The sequence below is a fragment of the Capra hircus genome, chromosome 21, assembly GCF_001704415.2.
Source record: "Capra hircus breed San Clemente chromosome 21, ASM170441v1, whole genome shotgun sequence".
NCBI classification, from domain to species: Eukaryota; Metazoa; Chordata; class Mammalia; order Artiodactyla; family Bovidae; genus Capra; species Capra hircus.
In genome coordinates, this window is record NC_030828.1 from 69,185,819 (window position 1) to 69,207,427 (window position 21,609).

The 21,609-nt window shown below is 59.7% G+C and overlaps 2 gene segments (V, D, J or C); both read left to right on the forward strand.

Moving 5' to 3' along the window:
• Window positions 249-5,336, forward strand: LOC102171239 (the record flags this gene model as incomplete). The annotated part of the segment is given in 6 exon segments: window positions 249-555; window positions 674-997; window positions 1,085-1,408; window positions 1,481-1,810; window positions 4,538-4,671; window positions 4,764-5,336. Coding segments are annotated over 6 exon segments (1,515 nt in total), but the record flags the coding sequence as incomplete, so codon positions are not given.
• On the forward strand, window positions 11,461-17,198 carry LOC102170970. The segment is given in 4 exon segments: window positions 11,461-11,607; window positions 15,741-16,046; window positions 16,238-16,570; window positions 16,760-17,198. Coding segments are annotated over 3 exon segments (846 nt in total).

The window sequence follows — 21,609 nt, forward strand, 5'->3', positions numbered from 1 at the left end:
GAGCAGAGCTGCTCACTGGAAAGGTCCCTGGAGGGGTCAGGAGGTGGAGCAGAGCTGCTCGCTGGAGGGGTCCCTGGAGGGGTCAGGAGGTGAGAAAAGGACCCAGAAGAAGCCATCTGTCCCTCAAGGCTGGAGCAGAGTCCCAGTGTTCCCTGAGCCAGACCACCCCACCTCAGCTCCACAGCCCACCCCGGGTGAGCAGTCAGACTGGCACATATGGGTGACAGTCCTGAGACCAGCGCTGACCTGGTCCTGTCCCCACAGTCTCCAGCCAGCATCCATCCATCTACCCCTTGAGGACCTGTTGCATAAAAGAAACCTCTGTGGCCCTGGGCTGCCTGGTCAAGGACTACTTCCCAGGGTCAGTGGCTGTGACCTGGGACACAGTGCCCCTGGACGGGAGCACCCTGACCTTCCCTAGCATCCAAATGGCGAACTCCAGTCTCTACGTCACCACCAGCCAGCTGACCGTCTCGGGCGAGCAGCCCAAGCAGTTCACCTGCAGTGTTTTCCACGCTGAGACTAACACCACTGCCATGAAGACCGTCAGCACTGGTGAGCCAGGGCTGGGGCGGCTGGGAGTGGGGGGCGGGCCAGCCAGGCGGGAGGAGCAGGGAGGAGAGGCTGGGGGTCTCCGGGAGACCAGCCCCACGCCTGCCTCCTCTGCCCCCAGAGTGCGCCAAGAACTTCAGCGACCCCTCGGTGAGGCTCTTCTACTCCTCCTGTGACCCCAGCGGCGACACCCACACCACCATCCAGCTCCTGTGCCGGATCTCCGGCTACACCCCAGGCAAGATCAAGGTCACCTGGCTGGTGGACGGGCACGAGTCCAAAGAACTGTATGCACAGCCCGGCCCCGAGATACAGGAGGGCAATCTGACCACCACCTACAGCGAAGTCAACATCACACAGGGCCAGTGGGTGTCCGAGAAAACCTACACCTGCCGGGTCAACTATTACGGCTTCAACTTCGACAACCACGCCCGCAGGTGCACAGGTATGGCCCTCACCTTCGCCAACACTCAGACACCGGGGGCTCAGGGAGGAGGGTGGTCAACCTCACACGGGCCCCTCTCGCACACAGCCGAGTCCGAGCCCCGCGGCGTGAGCACCTACCTGATCCCACCCACCCCCCTCGAGCTGTACGTCAACAAGTCGCCCAAGATCACCTGCCTGGTTGTGGACCTGGCCAGCACGAATAACTTGAGCCTGACCTGGTCGAGGGCAAACGGGAAACCTGTGCACGCAGACCCCGTCGACATCAAGCATCAGTTCAACGGGACGATCACCGTCACGTCCACCCTGCCGGTGGACGTCATTGACTGGGTTGAAGGCGAGACCTACTACTGCAAAGTGAGCCACGGCGACCTGCCCAAGGATATCCAGAGATCCATCTCCAAGGATGTTGGTGAGTGGCAGGCTGAGGGGAGGTAGGTGGGCCTCCTGAGAGAAGCCTGGCTAACCACACACCTGTCCGCAGGCAAGCGTGTGGCCCCCAAGGTCTACGTGTTCTGGCCAGACAGAAAGGAGCTGGAGAATCAGGAGGAGCTCACCCTCACCTGCCTGATCCAGAAATTCTTCCCCAAGGACATCTCTGTGCAGTGGCTGCGTAACAAGAAACCGATGCGGGAAGGCCAGCACACCACCACGCAGCCCGACAGGGCCGACAACAACAGCCTCGCCTTCTTCGCCTACAGCCGCCTGGCGGTCCCCAAGGCCAGCTGGAAGATGGACGATGAGTTCACCTGCCAAGTGATCCACGAGGCACTGCCCAAGACTAGGACCCTGGAGAAATCGGTGTTCATTAACAGCGGTAAATAATGCCCGCCCTCCCACCCGCCCCTCTCCCGGGGCAGGGGAGGGGCCAGTGGGACCTTCTGTCCACCGCCAATAAACACTCTGGTGCCTGCTCAGAGCCCTGGGCATGCCTGTTCTTGGGGCTCATGGGCTGTGGGTCAGGGTCGAGGGGGATGTCCCGGCACAGAGAAAGGGAAGGCTCGGCAGGCAGACAGGGCTGAGGCAGGGCTCTGTCCAGCATCACTCTCCATGTCGAGGCCCTCCCTCTACCCCACTATGAATTCTGCCCACTCAGCAAGTTCTAAGAGCCAGAGGGCGGTCCTAGGGGAGGGACCACAGAGGCCTCAGCCTTTTCTGGGGGTCTCAGACCCCCAGGTGGGGGGCCTCCACCCGAGGCTCCTGCCAGCCCCTCTGGACACAGATAAGCCCCCAAGCTCCCAAGTCCAGCTGCTCACACAGACGCCCTCCAGATAGAGAAATGGGTCAAGTTAGACCCGCACACAGGCGCCAGCACGCGCCTCCACTGTCACCTCCGGGGCACAAGCAGGCCAGCTGCGCACGTGGGCGAGTGTGGGGTCTGCTTCTCTGCCCCCCCCAGCTACCCCCTACCCGTGAGGTCCTGCTGGGCTGGGCTCCGCGTCCAGTGCCCCATCTTGCTGCTCAGCCTCACTCCACTCTGAATCGGTCTGGGATACACCCATCACTCCCAAGCACCCTCAGGCCACCATATCCACTGGTGCCAAGGCTCCACACCCATCTACTGCCAGCCACAGGCAGCATCCCACACACTCACAAGAGGCCTACCCTCTCACCCAGGCCACACCCTCTCACCTTCTCACCCAGGCCACACCCTCTCACCCTCTCACCCAGGCGACACTCTCTCACTCAGGCCACACCCTCTCACCCAGGCCACACCCTCTCACCCAGAACACACCCTCACACCCTCTCACCCAGGCCACACCCTCTCACCCAGAACACACCCTCACACCCTCTCACCCAGGCCACACCCTCTCATCTAGGCCACACCCTCTCACCCAGGCCAGACCCTCTCACCCTCTCACCCAGGCCACACCCTCTCATTAGGCCACACCCTCTCACCCAGGCCACACCCTCTCACCCAGGCCACACCCTCTCACCCTCTCACCCAGGCCACACCCTCTCACCCAGGCCACACCCTCTCACCCTCTCACCCAGGCCACACCCTCACACCCTCTCACCCAGGCCACACCCTCACACCCAGGCCACACCCTCTCACCCTCTCACCCAGGCCACACCCTCTCACCCTCTCACCCAAGCCAGACCCTCTCACCCAGGCCACACCCTCTCACCCTCTCACCCAAGCCAGACCCTCTCACCCTCTCACCCAGGCCACACCCTCTCACCCAGGCCACACCCTCTCACCCTCTCACCCAGGCCACACCCTCACACCCAGGCCACACCCTCTCACCCAAGCCAGACCCTCTCACCCTCTCACCCAAGCCACACCCTCTCACCCAGGCCACACCCTCTCATCTAGGCTACACCCTCTCATCCAGGCCACACCCTCACACCCTCTCACCCAGGCCACACCCTCTCACCCTCTCACCCAGGCCACACCCTCTCACCCTCTCACCCAAGCCAGACCCTCTCACCCTCTCACCCAGGCCACACTCTCTCACTCAGCCCATACCCTCACACCCTGTCACCCAGGCCACACCCTCACACCTTCTCACCCAGGCCACACCCTCTCACCCAGGCCACACCCTCTCACCCAGGCCACACCCTGTCACCCTGGACCCTGGACCCTCCCTTGCCCCACGTGGTTTCCTGCTGTGGTCCCAGCCTCCCAGGCCAACCCTTCTCTGTCAGTTGCACCCCATAGGTGACCAGTTGGATGCACAGACACATGGGAACACACACAGATACACACACTGACACACATGGACACACACCTGAGTGCACACAGACATGGACACAATCACAGAGACATGTATGTGGATGCACGTGTGGACAGCACACAGGCACCGCCACACACACACAGAAAGCACCACGTGCACAACCCACACCCTGAAAGGAGCCCGGAGTGGAGGCTGTGCTGGGAGAGGAGGGGCCCAGCCCCGGGACAGGACGGGCAGAGGGCTGGGGGCAGCTCTGGATTCCCACAGGTTGGGCAAGGTCCACATGTCTGGGCACAGCTCTCGGGTGCCCCTTGTGATGATCTGTTGACTCCAGGGGCCATCCCGGGTCCAGGCTTCTCCTGAGGGCTCCAGGCAGGGAGGCCAGCCCCATGCTCTTTGAGGGGCCCCCAGGTTGACGAGAGTGAGGCTGAGCAGGTATGGGACCCAGGGAGCCGGGCTAGGCAGCCACGGGCCATGCAGCTGATGGAAGAGGACACTCCCCAGGCCAGGGGCCACCACCTGCCGTGGAGCAGGGAGTCGGGGTGGGACAGAGGTGAGGAGCCCACAGAGTCGAGTGCAAGTGACCAGCAGTCAGCAGAAAGCTGTGCAAAATGGTAGGAGACAAAACCCCAACCACCTGGGGGTAGAAGGATGGACGACAGGGGCAGGGGGCCGGACTCCCCCACACAGCTGCCTGCGGCTCAGGGGCCTCCGCCCCCATGGCCAGGCCAGCCAGAGGGGCCAGAGGGGAGGCCACCCAGGACCAGGGCACCAGGCCCAGCTCCCTCCACTCCCTAAAGGTGGCCAGGCCTGTCCTCCCCACCTTGACGCCAGGCCAGGGGGCTGACCACCGCTGCCCACAGAGCTGGCGCTCGAGGACCTGTGTGCAGAGGAAGCTGAGAGCGAGGAGCTAGAGGAGACCTGGACCAGCCTCCTTGTCTTCATTGTGCTCTTCCTGCTCAGCGTGAGCTATGGCGCCACCGTCAGCCTCTGCAAGGTGGGCACGGATGCCCCACTTCCGGGCGGGGTGCCCCGAGAAGGGGAGCCCCAGCTGGGCTCAGAACCTGCCTCACACGTGCCTTCCCCCAGGTGAAGTGGGTCCTGGACGCCATCCTCCAGGGGCAGCCCCAGGGCTCCCAAGACTACACGAATGTCACGCAGCGCCCACTGCCTCCTGGTGTCTGAGCATCCCTGCGGCTGCCAAGCTGCGCTGGGAAGGAGAAAGGAGCAGACAAGTACTGAGGGCCTCAACGACCAGCATGCAGGCGTCCAGACAGTCCAGCCCAGCCTCAAGGTCACAGGCAGCAAGGAGGCCCGTTCTCAGCTCCCACACCCACCCTACTTAGGGAAAAGTCCCAGGAGAGCATCTGCCCCCTCCAGGGACCTGGGCTGGGAGTGGACACTGACCACCCTAGGCTCCTCCCAGGCCCCTGCGGTGGGGACCACATCCTGACCAACAGAAACGCCCCCATAACACGGGGAGGGCCTGGAGCTCACAGCCCACCCCATGCTCAGAGTCCAGAGCCCACCTAAGACTCAAGAGCCCCAGTCCAGCCCAACCAGCATCTGAGTCCAGCCCAACCAAGCCAAGAGCTCCCTCCCCAGCCTCTGTCCTGCCTCCTTGCCCCAGGTCCAAGGGCCCTGCCCCCCACCCCTGCCCTGTCCCCATGTCCACCCTCCCTGCTGCCCACCCCCAGGTGCTGGGCCTGCAGAATAAGGGGGCAGGGAAGCCCTTCTGGGGAGAGCTGTGGGGGTTTTCAGGGCTGCAGGCAGGGCCTCCAGAGTGGGAGGCAGGTCCCACAGCACAGGGGCATTACCACAGGGCCTGCCCCGCGGCCGGCTCAGCCCAGGCCCACCCCAAACACCCCACTCAGCCCAGCAGCCCACCCCAAACCTCCCCCGGCTGTGGCCTTGTCTGACCTCTCTCTACACAGGGGCCTGCACCGCAGCCCACTCAGCCCAGCAGCCCACCCCAAAAACCCCCCACTGTGGCCTTGTCTGACCTCTCTCCCCTAACTTTTCCAAGTAAAGTTCATTAAAGTAAAAAATCCCATGAGCATACTTCAGGGGAGGTACCTGTGGTCCCATGGAAGTGGGAGGTACCTCCACCCAAGGAAGAAGGCAAGGAGCAGAGGGAAGCAGGCAGAAGAAAGCTCTGGGTCCTGAGCACCCAAGTGTCCAGCCAGGCCTGATTCAAGCATCCTTTGATGCCCAAAGAGACCCTGCCTCAGCCTCCACCACACCTGCTCCACTGGCCTCCAGCCCAGACTCACCGCCCTTCCCCATACGGAGGTCAGACAACAGTCCCACTCCCAGCAGGCAAACCGTAAAGGGTCAGTCATGGTCAGCACTGACAGGAGAGACCATTCATGGTGAAGGCCCTTCTGAGAGTCGCCATCCATGCTAGGAGACCACACCCCATGGACACCAACATAGACCAAGCAGCCTGCCGGGATCGAGCGTAGAACACCCAGGGTTGGGCAACTCTGAGGTTGTCCAGAGACACCAAACGTCTGACCCAAATAGAACGTGAGACCAGGAGAGAGCCTCATACAAGGCCACAGCCACAGCCCTTGCCGTGCTCCACCCTCACAGGTGAACATGACGCACTTGCACAGACCCGTACAGTCTCAGGAGACAGGCCTGAGACCAGACCCTACCTGCAGGGCTCTCTCAAGCCAAGGCCAGGTACCCTCCTCCCTGTCCCCTGAGCTGGGACTCCTGAGGGCAGAGTGGGCTGTCTTCTCTCTCTGACTTGCACCCCAGACAATGAGACCTACTGGGGACCCCAGAACGAGGGCCACGAGGGCTCAGCCCTGTGAGCTGGGCGTCACCACACACTGACCACACACGTCTTCCCAGAGTCAGGAGGGAAAGGGGTGAGGTAAGAGAGAGAGGGTCCTGGGCTGAGCAGGTGGAGTTTGCCAAGTGCAGTAAGTGATTCCCTGAAACTCCAAGGGCAAAACTAGTGGCAGGAGCTGAGCTCTGCTCAGGTAGAGACAAGAAGACCCCACCTATCACTCCTGAGGTCAGGGAATCCTCCCCAGCTGCACCTGTGAAGGAAAGCTCCTCCAGGGTCACAAAGGGAGAGTGTAACCCATAATCAGTGTGGTCAAATGTCCAGTTAGCCTGTGCTAGAATCCTCCTCAGTAAAAAATGCATATGCATATGGGGAGGGCCCGAGGACAGGTCAAGTGTGGGAAAAGAGGCAAGATAATCAGCCAGAGGAGAAAAAACCCAGAAGAACTGCCCCATAGACACGAGTCAACACACACATGGGTCTACACACACATGGGTCTACACACACATGAGTCAACACACACATGGGTCTACACACACATGAGTCTACACACACATGGGTCTACACACACGAGTCTACACACACATGGGTCTACACACACACGAGTCTACACGCACATGAGTCTACACACACATGGGTCTACACACACACGGGTCTACACACACACGAGTCTACACACACATAGGTCTACACACACATGAGTCAACACACACATGGGTCTACACACACATGAGTCAACACACACATGGGTCTACACACACATGAGTCTACACACACATGAGTCTACTTACACATGGGTCAGTGTACAGATGAGTCTACGTACACATGGGTCTACATACACGAGTCAACACACACACAAGTCAACACACACATGAGTCTATGTATGTGAGTCTACATACGCGTGAGTCATCATACATGTGAGTCTATGTACATGTGAGTCTACTTACATGAGTCAACGTGCACGTAAGTCAATGTACACGTGAGTCAACATACATGTGAGTCAACACACATGTGATTATACATAAACATGTCTACATACACATGAGTCAACATACCCGTGAGTCTACATGCACGAGTCAACATACAAGTGAGTCAACACACATGTGAGTCTACATACGTGTGAGTCAACATATGCGTGAGTCAGCATACATGTGAGTCTATGTACATGTGAGTCTACTTACATGTGAGTCAATGTACACGTGAGTCTACATGCATGTGAGTTAACACACACGAGTCTACATACACATGGGTCTACATACACGAGTCAACACACACACGAGTCTGTACACATGGGTCAATGTACAGATGAGTCTACATACACATGAGTCTACACACGAGTCAACACACAAGTGAGTCAATACACATGTGAGTCTACATACATGTGAGTCAACACACACATGCATCTACACAGACATGAGTCTACACACACATGAGTCTACGTACACGTGGGTCTACATACACGAGTCAATACACACATGAGTCAACACACAGATGAGTCAACACACACATGAGTCTATGTACGTGTGAGTCTACATACACGTGAGTCAGCATACATGTGAGTCTACTTACATGTGAGTCAACGTACACATGAGTCAATGTACACGAGTCAACATACACAAGTCAACATACATGTGAGTCAACACACATGTGATTCTACATAAACATGAGTCTACATACACATGAGTCAACACACCCGTGAGTCTACATACACGAGTCAACGTACAAGTGAGTCAACACACGTGAGTCTACATACACATGAGTCAAAACACACGAGTCAACATAGACATGGGTCAACACACAAGAGTTAGCAACCTCTTCACTGCACTCCTCCCTGTTAGGGAGGATGCCCACACCCTTTCTTTCCAGGCTGGTATCTCTGCCTTGCTCTGCCTTGAATAAATAAGCCTCTTCTCTGCGTGCTTTCCGCATGCTGTGCTGTGTCTCTAATCATAAACTTCACACCTGTATTTACAGTGTTTGCCTCCTTGGAACATTCGTGCTTTCAAATAAGGCAAGAGCCAGGCGACCCTTCCTTCTAGTCCGCAGCCCCTGGTGCTCTAGTAGCTAGGACTCCGGGATTACATCCAGGCTGTGCAGGTCCAATGCGAGGGCAGGGAACTAAGCTCCTGCTTCAGGACCGCTCCCTGGTGTCTCTCCGAGGACAGTGGCAGGCAACCCCTGTAGTGGGGCTGGACGGTGAGTGCTCAGCCAAAAGCAGGGCTGCAGAGAAGGACAAGAGGAAGGGTTATGCCAGCCAGCTGGGCTCTGAACCAGTGACCCTGCTGCACGTGCTCTCCCAGCAGCAAGATGCCAGCTTCTCAGGGTCCCCTCTGTCCCTCCTCCTCTTCTTTCTCCATTAACCCACCACTGAACGATGCCCCTCCAGAAATTATGCCCACGTCCTAAGCCCTGGAACCCATGAGTGTGACCTTATTCAGTCTTTGCAGATACGATTAAAGGATTTTAGGATGAGATTGTCCACGTGGGCCCTAAATCTAACGACAAGAGTCCTTACAAGGGACAGAGGAGGAGAGGTCAGACTCAGGGCGGGAGGTCATATGAGGACAGGGGCAGAGATCAGGGCAATGCCTGGGATGCCTGGGTGGTTGAAAGCTGGAGGAGGTAGGAAGGCAGGGCAGAGCCCTGCCCACACCTTGATCTCAGGCATCTGGCTCCAAGTGAAAGTCACTCAGTTGTGTCCAACTCTTTGTGACCCCGTGGACTATACAGTCCATGGAATTCTCCAGGCCAGAATACTAGAGTGGGTAACCTTTTTCTTCTCCAGGGCCTCTTCCAAACCCAGGGATCAAACCCAAGTCTCCCTCTGGCTCTAAAGCATGAGATTCAATTTCTGCTGTTTTGAGCCCTGCAGTGAGGTCTTTATCATGGCCCCAGGACCCTCACTGCCAGCCAGCAGGCCTTGGCCATGCTGAGGCCCCTCCTGCTTCTGAAGAAGCCCAGAAGGACTCATCCAGTCCCAGCTCTTTCCTCTCCAGCCTGGACCCACATTGAACAAGTCCCTGACTCCCGAAGGTGCTCAGTGAATCTTACGAACAGTGCCCACTAGGGCTCAGACCCTTCCCCCAAACCCTGCGGCTCTCAATCCTATAGACCCCACGTCCATCCGTCTCAAGTCCAAGCTCTTCTTTCTGCCCAAAGCTCCATGCCCATCTGTGACCTTGGTAGGGTAGCATTGCCTGTATGTGGGCACAGGATGCTGGAGAGGGCAGCCCCCAACCCCCACCACCTTCCTCTGCTTCCTGCATGCCCGCCAGGCCACATGTGACCACACATCCTGAGGCCTGTCCCTCCAGCTCTCTCGGGGACAGCACCAGGGAACATGAGGGACACAAGGACCCCCAGAAGGCACAGAGCCCTGGGCACTTGAGGGCTGGCAAGAAGAAGGATTCTCGGAGCCAGCCATCCACGATGCAGACACCACTGGCACAGTGGGCGTGGGGTGGACCAAAGGCCAGCCGGCAGCCTGGGAGGAAATGTCCCTTGTGGGTGGCACTATGGGTGACCCAGGGTTCATGACAGACCCCAGAGGTCCTTAAACCAAGCCAGGGTGTGTGTGCCCACCTGGCATGCCGCCCTGGGCTCCCTTTCCTCCATCATCTCCTCCTACCCTCCCGGCCCCACCCCTGCCCCAGGGAAAAGCCGGTCTCCCCCTGAGGCCCAACATCTCCACCTGCCAGCCGCCCTCCCCACAACGGTATTCTTCCCGGGAGGGGACTGTTGGTCCCTGTACTGCTCCAGAACCTTCTGTGTGTGAAGAAATGAAGGAACAGGGCTTCCCTGGTGGTCCACTGGCTGAAAATTCACCTTGCAGTGCAGGGCACACCAGATCGACACCTGGTCCAGAAAGACCCCACCTGCCGCAGAGCAACTCAGCCCGTGAGCCACAACTACCGGGCTCTAGAGCCCAGAAGCTGCACCTGCTGAGCTCACCCAGAGCCCGTGCTCCACAGGAGAGAGGCCGCCACAGCGAGAACCTGCACACCACAGTCAGAGCAGCGCCTGCTGTCCACAACCAGAGAGAGCCCGCACACCACAACCGAAGACCCAGCACAGCCAAAAGTTAAAAAACAAATAAACTTTATAAGAAAACAGATGCAAACCAAACCCCTCAGCCCACTGTGTGCCCAGGCAGGGGCCGCCTCCAGAGGGCCACCAGAGAGGCCGGGCAGGGGCCGCCTCCTGGGGCCACCAGGGAGACCAAGCGCCTGGGCAGCTGGAAGGGCAGCTGGTGGGAGAGTCCTGAGCAGGAGACAGGGCGGAGGCAGCAGGGGCAGGAGGCCAGCCACCCCCACCACACAGGACTCCAGACTCCAGACAGGGGCGACCCCCACATCCCCGCTCCAGCTCCAGTCAAGGACCCCGCCGCTCCCGGAGGAAGAGGAAGGGTTGTAGCCAGGCTGGAGAGGCCCCACCCCCACAAGCCGCCCTGCACCCTGACAGTCTAGGAGGCCTGCTTGCTGGGGTCACCCTGAAGTGCCTGTCCCTCGGGGCGCCAGCCTCTGCTGACCCGTGCGGCCTCCTCCCCCTCCAGCCTCACTTCTCCACTCTGGGACCATGTCTCCCTCAGTGATCCGTGGCCCCTGACTCTGGCTACTGTGGCCTCTGCTTCTTCCACTGTGGCCTCGGCTTCTTTCCACCTCGGCCCCCAGCACAGCCCCATGGACAGCCCCCTGGGGCTGTGACCCCCCCACCCATGGTGCCTGCCTCTGCACCCACAAAGTCTCAGGCAAGGGTCAAGTTCCTGGGGGTCCCACAGTCCAGGCCACACACACCTGGCCCCACCACAGCCAGACCACAGACCAGACATGACGTGGAGGCAAGCGGCCACAACTGGCGGGACAGGAAGTGGGTGAGTGACCCCATCTATGGGGTCACGCAGCCGATCCCAGCCTGCCCCTCACAGCATCAGCCTCACCAACAGCCCAAATGGCCCAGAGCGGGGCAGGGTCAGCTGAGACTACACAGCCATCAGGAGGGCCTGGACAAGGCCTAGGCCTCTACCCACTCCGGCGCCTCAGGGCGGGCAAGCAGACGGACCTGCAGCGCGGGGCTACATGGCCAGAAGGCAAGGGCCCCTCCCAGCCACACGGGCCCTAAGGCAGCCATGAGCAGGTGGGTCCCAGAAGCTGCTGGGCGTCATCTCCTCTGTAGTTAGGCATTCTAGGGCCTCCTGGGGTGGGAGGACAGAGGACAGGCTCCAGAAAGAAAGGCAGACCGCCGCCCACCAGACACAGAGCAGGGTGCTGCACACAGCAGGCTGAGCTGGGCTGGGAGCTGAGAGCTGGACTGGCCTGAACCGGGCTGGGCTAAGCGAGCTGAACTGAGCTAGGCTGAGCTGAGCTCAGTTAGGCTAAAATGGACTGAGTTGGGCTGAACTGGGCTGAGCTAGGTGAGCTGAACTGAACTAGGCTAAATTGGGCTGAGCAGAGCTAAGCTGGGCTGAGCTGGGTGAACTGAGCTGAAGTGGGCTGAAATGGGCTGAACTGGGCTGAACTAGCCTAGGCTTGGCTGAGCAGGGTTGAGCTGGCCTGAGTTGGGTGAGCTGAGATGAACTGGGCTGGACTGGACTGAACTGGACTTAACTGGGCTGGGCTAGGCAAGCTGAGCTGTACTGGGCTGAGCTGAGCTGAACTGGGCTGAGCTGGGTTCAATTAGGTTAAAATGGACTGAGCTGGGCTGAACTGGGCTGAACTAGGCTGAGCTGACCTAGGCTGGGCTGAGCAGGGTTGAGCTGGCCTGAGCTAGGTGAGCTGGGTGAACTGGGCTGGACTGGGCTGAACTGGACTGAACTAGGCTGAGCTGGGTTCAATTAGGTTAAAATGGACTAAGCTGGGCTGAACTGGGCTGAGCTAGGTGAGCTGGGCTAAGCTGAGCTGAGCTGGGCTGAGCTGGGCAAACTGAGCTGAACTGGGCTGAAATAGGCTGAACTGACCTAGGCTGGGCTGAGCAGGGTTGAGCCGGCCTGAGCTAGGTGAGCTGGGTGAACTGGGCTGGACTGGGCTGAACAGGACTGAACTAGGCTGAGCTGACCTAGGCTGGGCTGAGCAGGGTTGAGCTGGCCTGAGCTAGGTGAGCTGGGTGAACTGGGCTGGACTGGGCTGAACTGGACTGAACTAGGCTGAGCTGGGTTCAATTAGGTTAAAATGGACTGAGCTGGGCTGAACTGGGCTGAGCTAGGTGAGCTGGGCTGAGCTGAGCTGAACTGGGCTGAGCTGGGCTAGGCTGGGCTGAGCTGGGCTAGGCTGGACTGAGCTGGGCTGAACTGGGCTGCTGGGCTGAGCTAGGTGAACTGAACTGAACTGGGCTGAACTGGGCTGAGCTAGGTGAGCTGAACTGAACTAGGCTGAGTTGGGCTGAACTGGGTTGAGTTGGGCTCAATTAGGCTAAAATGGACTGAGCTGGGCTGAACTGGGCTGAACTATGTGAGCTGAGCTGAACTAGGCTGAACTGGGCTGAGCAGGGCTAAGCTGGGCTGAGCTGTGTGAACTGAGCTGAACGGGGTTGAAATGGGCTGAACTGGGCTGAACTAGCCTAGGCTTGGCTGAGCAGGGTTGAGCTGGCCTGAGTTGGGTGAGCTGAGATGAACTGGGTGGAACTGGACTGAACTGGACTGGGCTAGACAAGCTGAGCGGAACTGGGCTGAGCTGGGCTGTGCTGGGTGAACTGAGCTGAACTGGGCTGAAATAGGCTGAACTGACCTAGGCTGGGCTGAGCAGGGTTGAGCTGGCCTGAGCTAGGTGAGCTGGGCTGAGCTGAGCTGAACTGGGCTGAGCTGGGTTAGGCTGGACTGAGCTGGGCTGAACCAGGCTGAGACGAGCTGAGCTAAACTGGGCTGAGATGAGCTGAGCTGGGCTGAGCTGGGCAAACAGAGCTGAACTGGGCTGAAATAGGCTGAACTGACCTAGGCTGGGCTGAGCAGGGTTGAGCTGGCCTGAGCTAGGTGAGCTGGGTGAACTGGGCTGGACTGGGCTGAAATGGGTTGAACTGGATTGAATTGGCCTAGGCTGGCTGAGCAGGGTTGAGTTGGCCTGAATTGCATGAGCTGGGCTGAACTAGGCTGAGCTGGACTAAGCTAGGCTAGGCTGAGCTGAGCGGGGATAAACTGGGCTGAGCTGGGCTGAGCTGGGCTGAGCTGGGTGAACTGAGCTGAAATGGGCTGAACTGGGTTGAACTGGCCTAGGTTGGGCTGAGCAGGGTTGAGCTGGCCTGAGCTGGGTGAGCTGGGCTGAACTGGGCTGAACTGGACTGAACTTGGCTGAACTGAGCTGGTCCAGGCAAGCTGAGCTGAACTGGGTAGAACTGGGCTCAATTAGACTAAAATGGACTGAGCTGGGCTGAACTGGGCTGAGGTAGGTAAGCTGAGCTGAACTAGGCTGAACTGGGCTGAACTAGACTGAACTAGACTGAGCTTGAAAGGTTGTTGCTGAGCCGTGAATGATGCTGGAATTCTTGGCCTCCAGAGTAGAGGACTTCAATCCAGGGCCAGTGACGAGGCTTGATCTCTCAGAGCTTTTGTGTGATGAAGATTTATTAAAGTATAAAAGAGAGAGAGGCAGCTTCTGACATAGACATCAGAAGGGGGCAGAAAGAGGGCCCCCCTGCTAGTCTTTAGGAATAAGTTACATGCCTATCAGGAGGCTGTTAATTAGAGAAAGGAAATGTCTCAAAAGTCAGACTGGCACCAGGCCCCTCACCCACAGCATGCATTTTGAGATGACGTTGACACAAAGTGAGTCATCCCAGGCCATAAAATGATTGACATGAATCTTAAAGAAAGGCAGGTTTCCAAGCAAATACATGGTCTGGATAACATAGCTTAAGACAATATCTGCATGGGTAAAATATACTGGTTTGTCAGGTTGGTTCTGAGTCTTAGGTGGAACTGACTTGAAGACAGAGTATAGAGTAAATACATAGTTCATTAACATAGCTTAAGAAAAACATTCCCATAGGAAAAATGCATCAGTTAGCTCAAGGTTTGAGAAAAGTTAAGTTCAGGTGGAACCAGATGTCGTCATGGCGACACGGAATTTTAAAAGAAACCTCCTTCTAAGTTTGTACAGAGAAGGGAAAAATCTGAGGCCTGTGGTCTGCTTCCTCCTGCCGCTGAAGAGAGGAGAAACGTCTGACCCTTGCGGCCTGTTTCCTCTGGAGAGCCCTGGCCTTCCTGCCTGTTACCCTCTCAGTTGGTCTAAACTGGGCTCTTCTTGGCTGAGCTGAGATTAACTGGGCTGTACTGAGCTGGGCTGAATTGGGTTGAAATGGTTTTAATTGAGTTGACCTGGGCTGAGTTGGGTTGAGCTGGGTTAAAATGGACTACTCTAGGCTGGGCTGGGCTGGGCTGGGTTGAATGTGGGTGACTGGGCTAGTGCCTGAGTTGACCTGGAGGCGTGGGTTGAGCAGGGATCACTCCCAGAGCCCTGCTGTCCAGCCAGATAGCACCCCGTGTTTCCTGGGGACACACAAGGGCCACGCAGCCCCAGGGTGCTCCTCTGACTCTCCCCTGTGCCTTCACCTGTTGACAGGAAGGGGACTGTGAAAACACAGGTATAGCCCATGCCCTCTGTAGGGGCCATCCAGGGGGCAGCCCTGAAGGACTGATTTGTTACTAGGCTTCCAGCCTCAAAACCCTCGTAGTCCACTGAAGCCAACTGCTGGTTTAGAACAGGTGGGGGGATTCGTCGGGGAGGGGGCGGGGGGGTAGTGTGACTGAGACACTATCCAGAGAGTGGGAGCGGGACACAGAAGGCAGGCTTCCCCCTCCCCACCAGAGCCCCAGGACAGCCAAACTAAGCCCCAACAGACTCAGCTTCGAGCCCAGGCTGCTGTCTCTGCTTAGCCAGCTCTCTACTTCTCACGATCCCCCACACCCTGGGGGAGGGCAAGGTGGGCCCACCACACAGAGGGCAGCTAAGGCTCCTACAGTGCCCACAGCCTCAGCTGGTCAGTGAGAGAGCCCTGTGTCAGCCAGGACCCCCACCCGGGAGTGGCCTGACCCAGAGGCCCCGTCTGAAGAGCGTGTGTGGTCCCCATCCTCAGAGCCCTGAGGGGCATGCTCAGAAATGGCTCGCCTGGACTCAGGTGGGCACTGCTGACCCCAGGGGCACCTCGTACAAGCTGTGTGACCTTGGGCCAGTCACTCACTCTCTGTGTAAAGGAAAGGTGGCCGTCGCCCTGTGTTTGTGGGGCTGTCAGGGGTCCGGTCAGCAGAGGGCTGCTGTCTCACAGTGAACCCTGTGTTTCAGAGAGTGAAGCCAGCCCCAGCATCTTCCCACTGAGCCTTGGGAACAACGACCCAGCCGAGCAGGTGGTCATCGGCTGCCTGGTCCAGGGCTTCTTCCCATCGGCACCTCTGAGCGTGACCTGGAACCAGAGTGGCGACAATGTGTCCGTCAGGAACTTCCCCGCCGTGCTGGACGGGAACCAGTACACCATGAGCAGCCAGCTGACCTTGCCAGCCAGCCTGTGCCCAGAAAACAAGTTCGTGACCTGCCAAGTGCAGCACCTCTCCAAAGCCAGCAAGACCGTGGACGTGCCCTGCAAATGTAAAGGTCAGAGGGGAGGCTGGGGTGAGGCCCCATCCTCCCACCCCAACCCAACGTGGACCATTTTCCTGTGGGCCCTCTACTCAGACAAGAGGGGGTTGAGCCCCCAGTGGGGGTGCCATGAGGGGCCTGGGCTGGTGCTGGAGGCCAGGGGAGGCGGGCAGAGGGCTCACTGACCTGACCTGCCTCTCTTTCAGTTTGTCCTGAGGAGTGTCTCCCATCAAACTGTGAGCCCAGCCTGTCCCTGCAGCCTCCAGCCCTCGAGGATCTGCTCCTGAGCTCCAACGCCAGCCTCACGTGCACACTGAATGGCCTGAAAAGCGCCGAGGGTGCCAGCTTCACCTGGAGCCCGACAGGTGGGAAGACCGCCGTCCAGGGGTCGCCCAAGCGCGACTCCTGCGGCTGCTACAGCGTGTCCAGCGTCCTGCCGGGCTGTGCCGACCCCTGGAACAGCGGACAGACTTTCTCCTGCTCTGCCACCTACCCTGACTCCGAGAGCCCACTGACCACCACCATCAAGAAAGACCTAGGTGGGCCTGGACCACCACGTGGGCGGCTGGGCACACTCCACGCACAAGACACCCCCCCCAAGCCTGCCCCTCCCTCTCCAGCCCTGCCCACCCCTCACAGAGGGAGACTGAGGCACGGGGGGCCCAGGGCACAGGGGCGCTCTCCTCGCTGTACGACCCCTGACCCCTGACCCACTCTCTGCCCTGCAGCGAACACGTTCCGGCCTCAGGTCCACCTGCTGCCGCCGCCGTCGGAGGAGCTGGCCCTCAACGAGCTGGTGACGCTGACGTGCCTGGTGCGGGGGTTCAGCCCCAGGGACGTGCTGGTGCGCTGGCTGCAGGGCAATCAAGAGCTGCCCCGCGAGAAGTATCTGACCTGGGGACCCCTGCCCGAGCCCGGCCAGAGTGTCGCCACCTTCGCCGTGACCAGCGTGCTACGCGTGGACGCCGAGGTCTGGAAGCAGGGGGACACCTTCTCCTGCATGGTGGGCCACGAGGCCCTGCCCCTGGCCTTCACCCAGAAGACCATCGACCGCCTGGCGGGTAAACCCACCCACGTGAACGTGTCTGTGGTCATGTCAGAGGTGGATGGGGTCTGCTACTGAGTGCCCCACCCCCAGCCCTTGAATAAACTCCATGCTCGCCTGAAGCAGCTCCGCGCTTCCCTGCGGCCGCCGTGCTCCTCCTCGGGGTCTGCGCAAACTGGGAGGGGGCAGGTCCCACGAGGAAAGCCACAGCGCCAACCCTCTCCAGGCCTCGGCGTCCCCTCAGCCTGGCGCTGGACATGCCTTCACGGCTGTGCACGTGTGTGTGTGTGCACATGGGTGTGAGCACAGCAGTGAGGGCCGAGCTAGGGCTGACCGTGCGAAGCAGACACAGCCTGGTGGGTTCTGGGAGCAGGGGCCGCGGTAGGGAAGGGGTCACGAGGTCACTTGTAGTTCCGGAAGCTGCCTCTAGGGGCAGCCGGCAGGCACGAGCCAGCCAGAGCGGGGAGCCTGCAGACCAGGGACTGGAGGAGAAGAGGCTCAGAGAGGGCTGGGCACCGGGGCCCCGCGCCACCCTCTGCACGGGAGAGCCCCTGACGGAACAGAAAGGGGCCACCCCCGCCCGGAGCACAGCTCTCCCCACCCCACACCCACCGCTCTGCACGTGTACTCAGGGGTGCACGCACACACGCACACATGCTCTTGTGTATGCACGTTCTCTCTCACACGCACACACACACATGCGCACGCGCACACGTGCACGCCTGAGCCCTGCAGGTGCAGGAAGTTGGCAGCCTAGACCCAGCTCCAGGAGGGCTAGGGGAGTCCCCGCCCAAGCGCCCAGAAGTTCCCCAGGCCCAGCTCCACTGCCCCAGGCCCCTCCTGGCCTCAGCACCCCCTGTCTGTCCAGCTGGGCACAGCTCAGGGACCCACTGCGGAAGCCCAGCACCTGCTCCCTGCTTGGCCCCCAGATTCACGTCTCCCATCCCTTCCTGAGCCCAAGTGTGGCCCAAACCATGGACAGTATGGCGGGCAGAGGGAAGGGTCAGAAGAGAGCTCCTCCACCCAGGGACCCTCGATAGCTTCTGCTCGGAGCTCCGGGCAGGAGGGGAGCCTGGGGAGGCGGAGCCCAGGAGGACAGGCCATGGCTGCTGTGGGGCGCCTGCTCCAGGGCCCCCCGAGGGGCAGCTGGGCCCCTGCTCTCGTCCAGCACCTTCTGGGCCCGCCTAGGGGACATGGCCTTCTGGCTATCTCTCTCCTCCCAGGGCCAAGGTGGGCTGGAGCCCCCTGCCAATGCTGGCCACTGCCCCCTCTCAAGGGCCAGTCCCCAAGGGCAATGGGTGAAGCAGTGGGGAAGTGCTGTCGCAGAGAAGGTGGACCCGCTGCCAAGAGCCAGGACCTGGCCACAGGAGGAGCTTTCTAGAGAGGTGGGGAGGAGGGAGGGTCAGCAGACGAGGGTGGAGCCAGCAGACAGCACAGAGAGAGCATGTAACGGACGCAAGGGTGGACAGACAGGTGGACAGGAGGACGGACGGGTGGACAGACGGACCAACATGTGGGTGGATGAGTGGATGGCCAGACAGATAGATGGGTGAGCAGATGGACAAATGGATAGACAGAGAGCTGGGTGTATGGGGGTTGGATGGGTAGGTGGATGGATGGACGGGTGGGAGGGTGAAAGAGCCGACCGGTGAATGGGTGGGCAGGTAGTGGACGGATGCAGAGGCGGGTGGATGGATGGACAGATGCCTGGATGGGTCAACTATGACAAGCAGGCCCAGATCCCACTTAACAGGCAAGGCCTAGGCCTGGGACCCCGAGCTGGGGCTTTCACCTGGGCCTTCCTTGTGTTCCTTGTAGCTTTATCAGCCATTTCCTGGGAGAGCAACCGAGCCCCTGGGTCTTGTCCACCCAGCCCCTGGCCCAGCGAGAGACAGACCGAGCTCCGTGTCCCAAGCTGGAGCATCCTGAGGGTGGGCGCGGCTGGCCTCTGGCCCCACCCAGGGCCCAGGCCAAGAAGGTCCAAGTGCAAGGGCTTGCCGAGGACACAGGCGGGGCCGGGAGTCGGGAGACCATGGCCTTTAACTCTCCTTGGGGCAGCAGAGCCGTGCCCACCCTCCTGCCCTGCCACGTCTCTCCCTGAGGGGTCCTGAGACCCCGGAGGTGGGAGCCCCGTGGGTGTCTTCAGAGCTGCAGGGTCCTGGCCCCTCCCTGGGCGTCTGCAGCCTCAGTCCTGAGACCGGGCACTGGCTGCCCGTGTCCCCTCCGGAGAGTCGGGGCAGGGGAGGGCGCTGGCCTGGCCCCGCCCGAGCAGGCCCAGGCCTGGCAAAGCCTCTGTGTCTTACAGAACCTCAGCCCTGGCTGGTGCTGGACCTGATGCAGGGCAGCCCCGAGGAGGACAGCCCGGAGGACAGCCTGTGGCCCACGACAGTCACCCTGCTCACCCTCTTCCTGCTGAGCCTCTTCTACAGCACAGCGCTGACCGTGACGAGCATCCGGGCCACACCGGACAGCCGGGAGGTCCCCCAGTACTGAGCAGGAGCCAGCTGGGCAGGTGGGCAAGGAGGCAGAGCCTTGGGCTGAGGGATGGGAGTGCCCAGCCTCACCAGAGCTTGACTGTCCCTCCCCAGTGGGGGACCGGCCTCAGAGGGGGATGGTGCCTGCACAGACACTAAGGGCTTGTGCAGGCCGGGGGCAGACCCTATGTGCCCCTACAGGGCAGGGCACCCGCTTCCCTGGGTGTGGCCTTCCCTGGACTCAGCAAGTGTACAGCAGGCAGGCCATGCTGGGGACAGGGCATTGGCAAGGACCCTGCCCACCTCGGGAGGCCACCAGGCCCTGACCCCTCTCGTGTTGGCAGGAAGGAAACTTGAGGAGCCTCCAGAGAGCCCAGCTGGATAAAAGGCATCAGTCCCGGTCAGAAGCCACAGCCCCACCCACAAAGGCCTTCCTTTCTGGTGCAATAAATTATCCCAAAGGCAGACGTTTTCAGACTCTGAATGAAGGGAGGGGAAGAAGGGGGGCAGAGGCTCTGGAGACACAAATGCCTGTCTCATGGATGAAGGAGGGTCTCAGATGCATGGATGGATCATGAGCTGATTCTGCCCCAAAAATATTAGGCAAAGACTAGAACTGTGCTTCATCAAACAGAGTATAAAGTAAGACCTCTACAATAACTGAGCTCAAGTTCTTGGCCCTGATCACTGAGCCTGGTCCTGATCACTGGGCTCTGGTCCTGATCACTGAGCCCTGGTCCTGATCACTGGGCCCTAGTCCTGGTCACTGACTCCTGGTCCTGATCACTGGGTCCTGGTCCTGGTCACTGAGCCCTGGTCTTGATCACTGAGCTCTGGTCCTGGTCACTGAATTCTGGTCCTGATCACTGAGCCCTGGTCCTGGTCACTGGGTCCTGGTCCTGGTCACTGGGTCCTGGTCCTGATCACTGGGTCCTGGTCCTGGTCACTGGGTCCTGGTCCTGGTCACTGAATTCTGGTCCTGGTCACTGAGCCTGGTCCTGATCACTAAGTTCTGGTCCTGATCACTGGGTCCTGGACCTGATCACTGAATTCTGGTCCTGGTCACTGGGCCCTGGTCCTGATCACTAAGCTCTGGTCCTGATGACTGGGTCCTGGTCCTGATCACTGAGCTCTGGTCCTGATGACTGAGTCCTGGTCCTGATCACTGAATTCGGGTCCTGATGACTGGATCCTGGTCCTGATCACTAAGCTCTGGTCCTGATCACTGAACCTGGTCCTGGTCACTGGGTCCTGGTCCTGATCACTGAGCCCTGGTCTTGATCACTGAGCTCTGGTCCTGGTCACTGAATTCTGGTCCTGGTCACTGAGCCTGGTCCTGATCACTAAGTTCTGGTCCTGATCACTGGGTCCTGGACCTGATCACTGAGCCCTGGTCCTGGTCACTGGGCCCTGGTCCTGATCACTGAGCCCTGGTCCTGGTCACTGAGTCCTGGTCCTGATCACTGAATTCTGGTCCTGATCACTGGGTCCTGGTCCTGATCACTAAGCTCGCTGGTCCTGATCACTGGGTCCTGGTCCTGATCACTGAGCTCTGGTCCTGATCACTGAGTCCTGGTCCTGATCACTGGAGTCCTGGTCCTGGTCACTGAGTCCTGGTCCTGATCACTGAATTCTGGTCCTGATCACTGGGCCCTGGTCTTGATCACTGGGCCCTGGTCCTGATCACTGGGTCCTGGTCCTGATCACTGAGCTTCTGGTCCTGATCACTGAGTCCTGGTCCTGATCACTGAATTCTGGTCCCTGATCACTGGGTCCTGGTCCTGGTGTCATTGAGCCCTGGTCGCTGATCACTGAGTCTTGGTCCTGCTGATCACCTGAATTCTGGTCCTGATCTCTGGGTCCTGGTCCTGATCTCTGGGTCCTGGTCCTGGTCACTGGGCCCTGGTCCTGATCACTGGGCCCCTGGTCCTGATGACTGGGTCCTGGTCCTGATCACTGAGCTCTGGTCCTGGTCCTGATCACTGAATTCTGGTCCTGATCACTGGGTCTTGGTCCTGATCACTGAGCTCTGGTCCTGATCACTGAGTCCTTGTCCTGA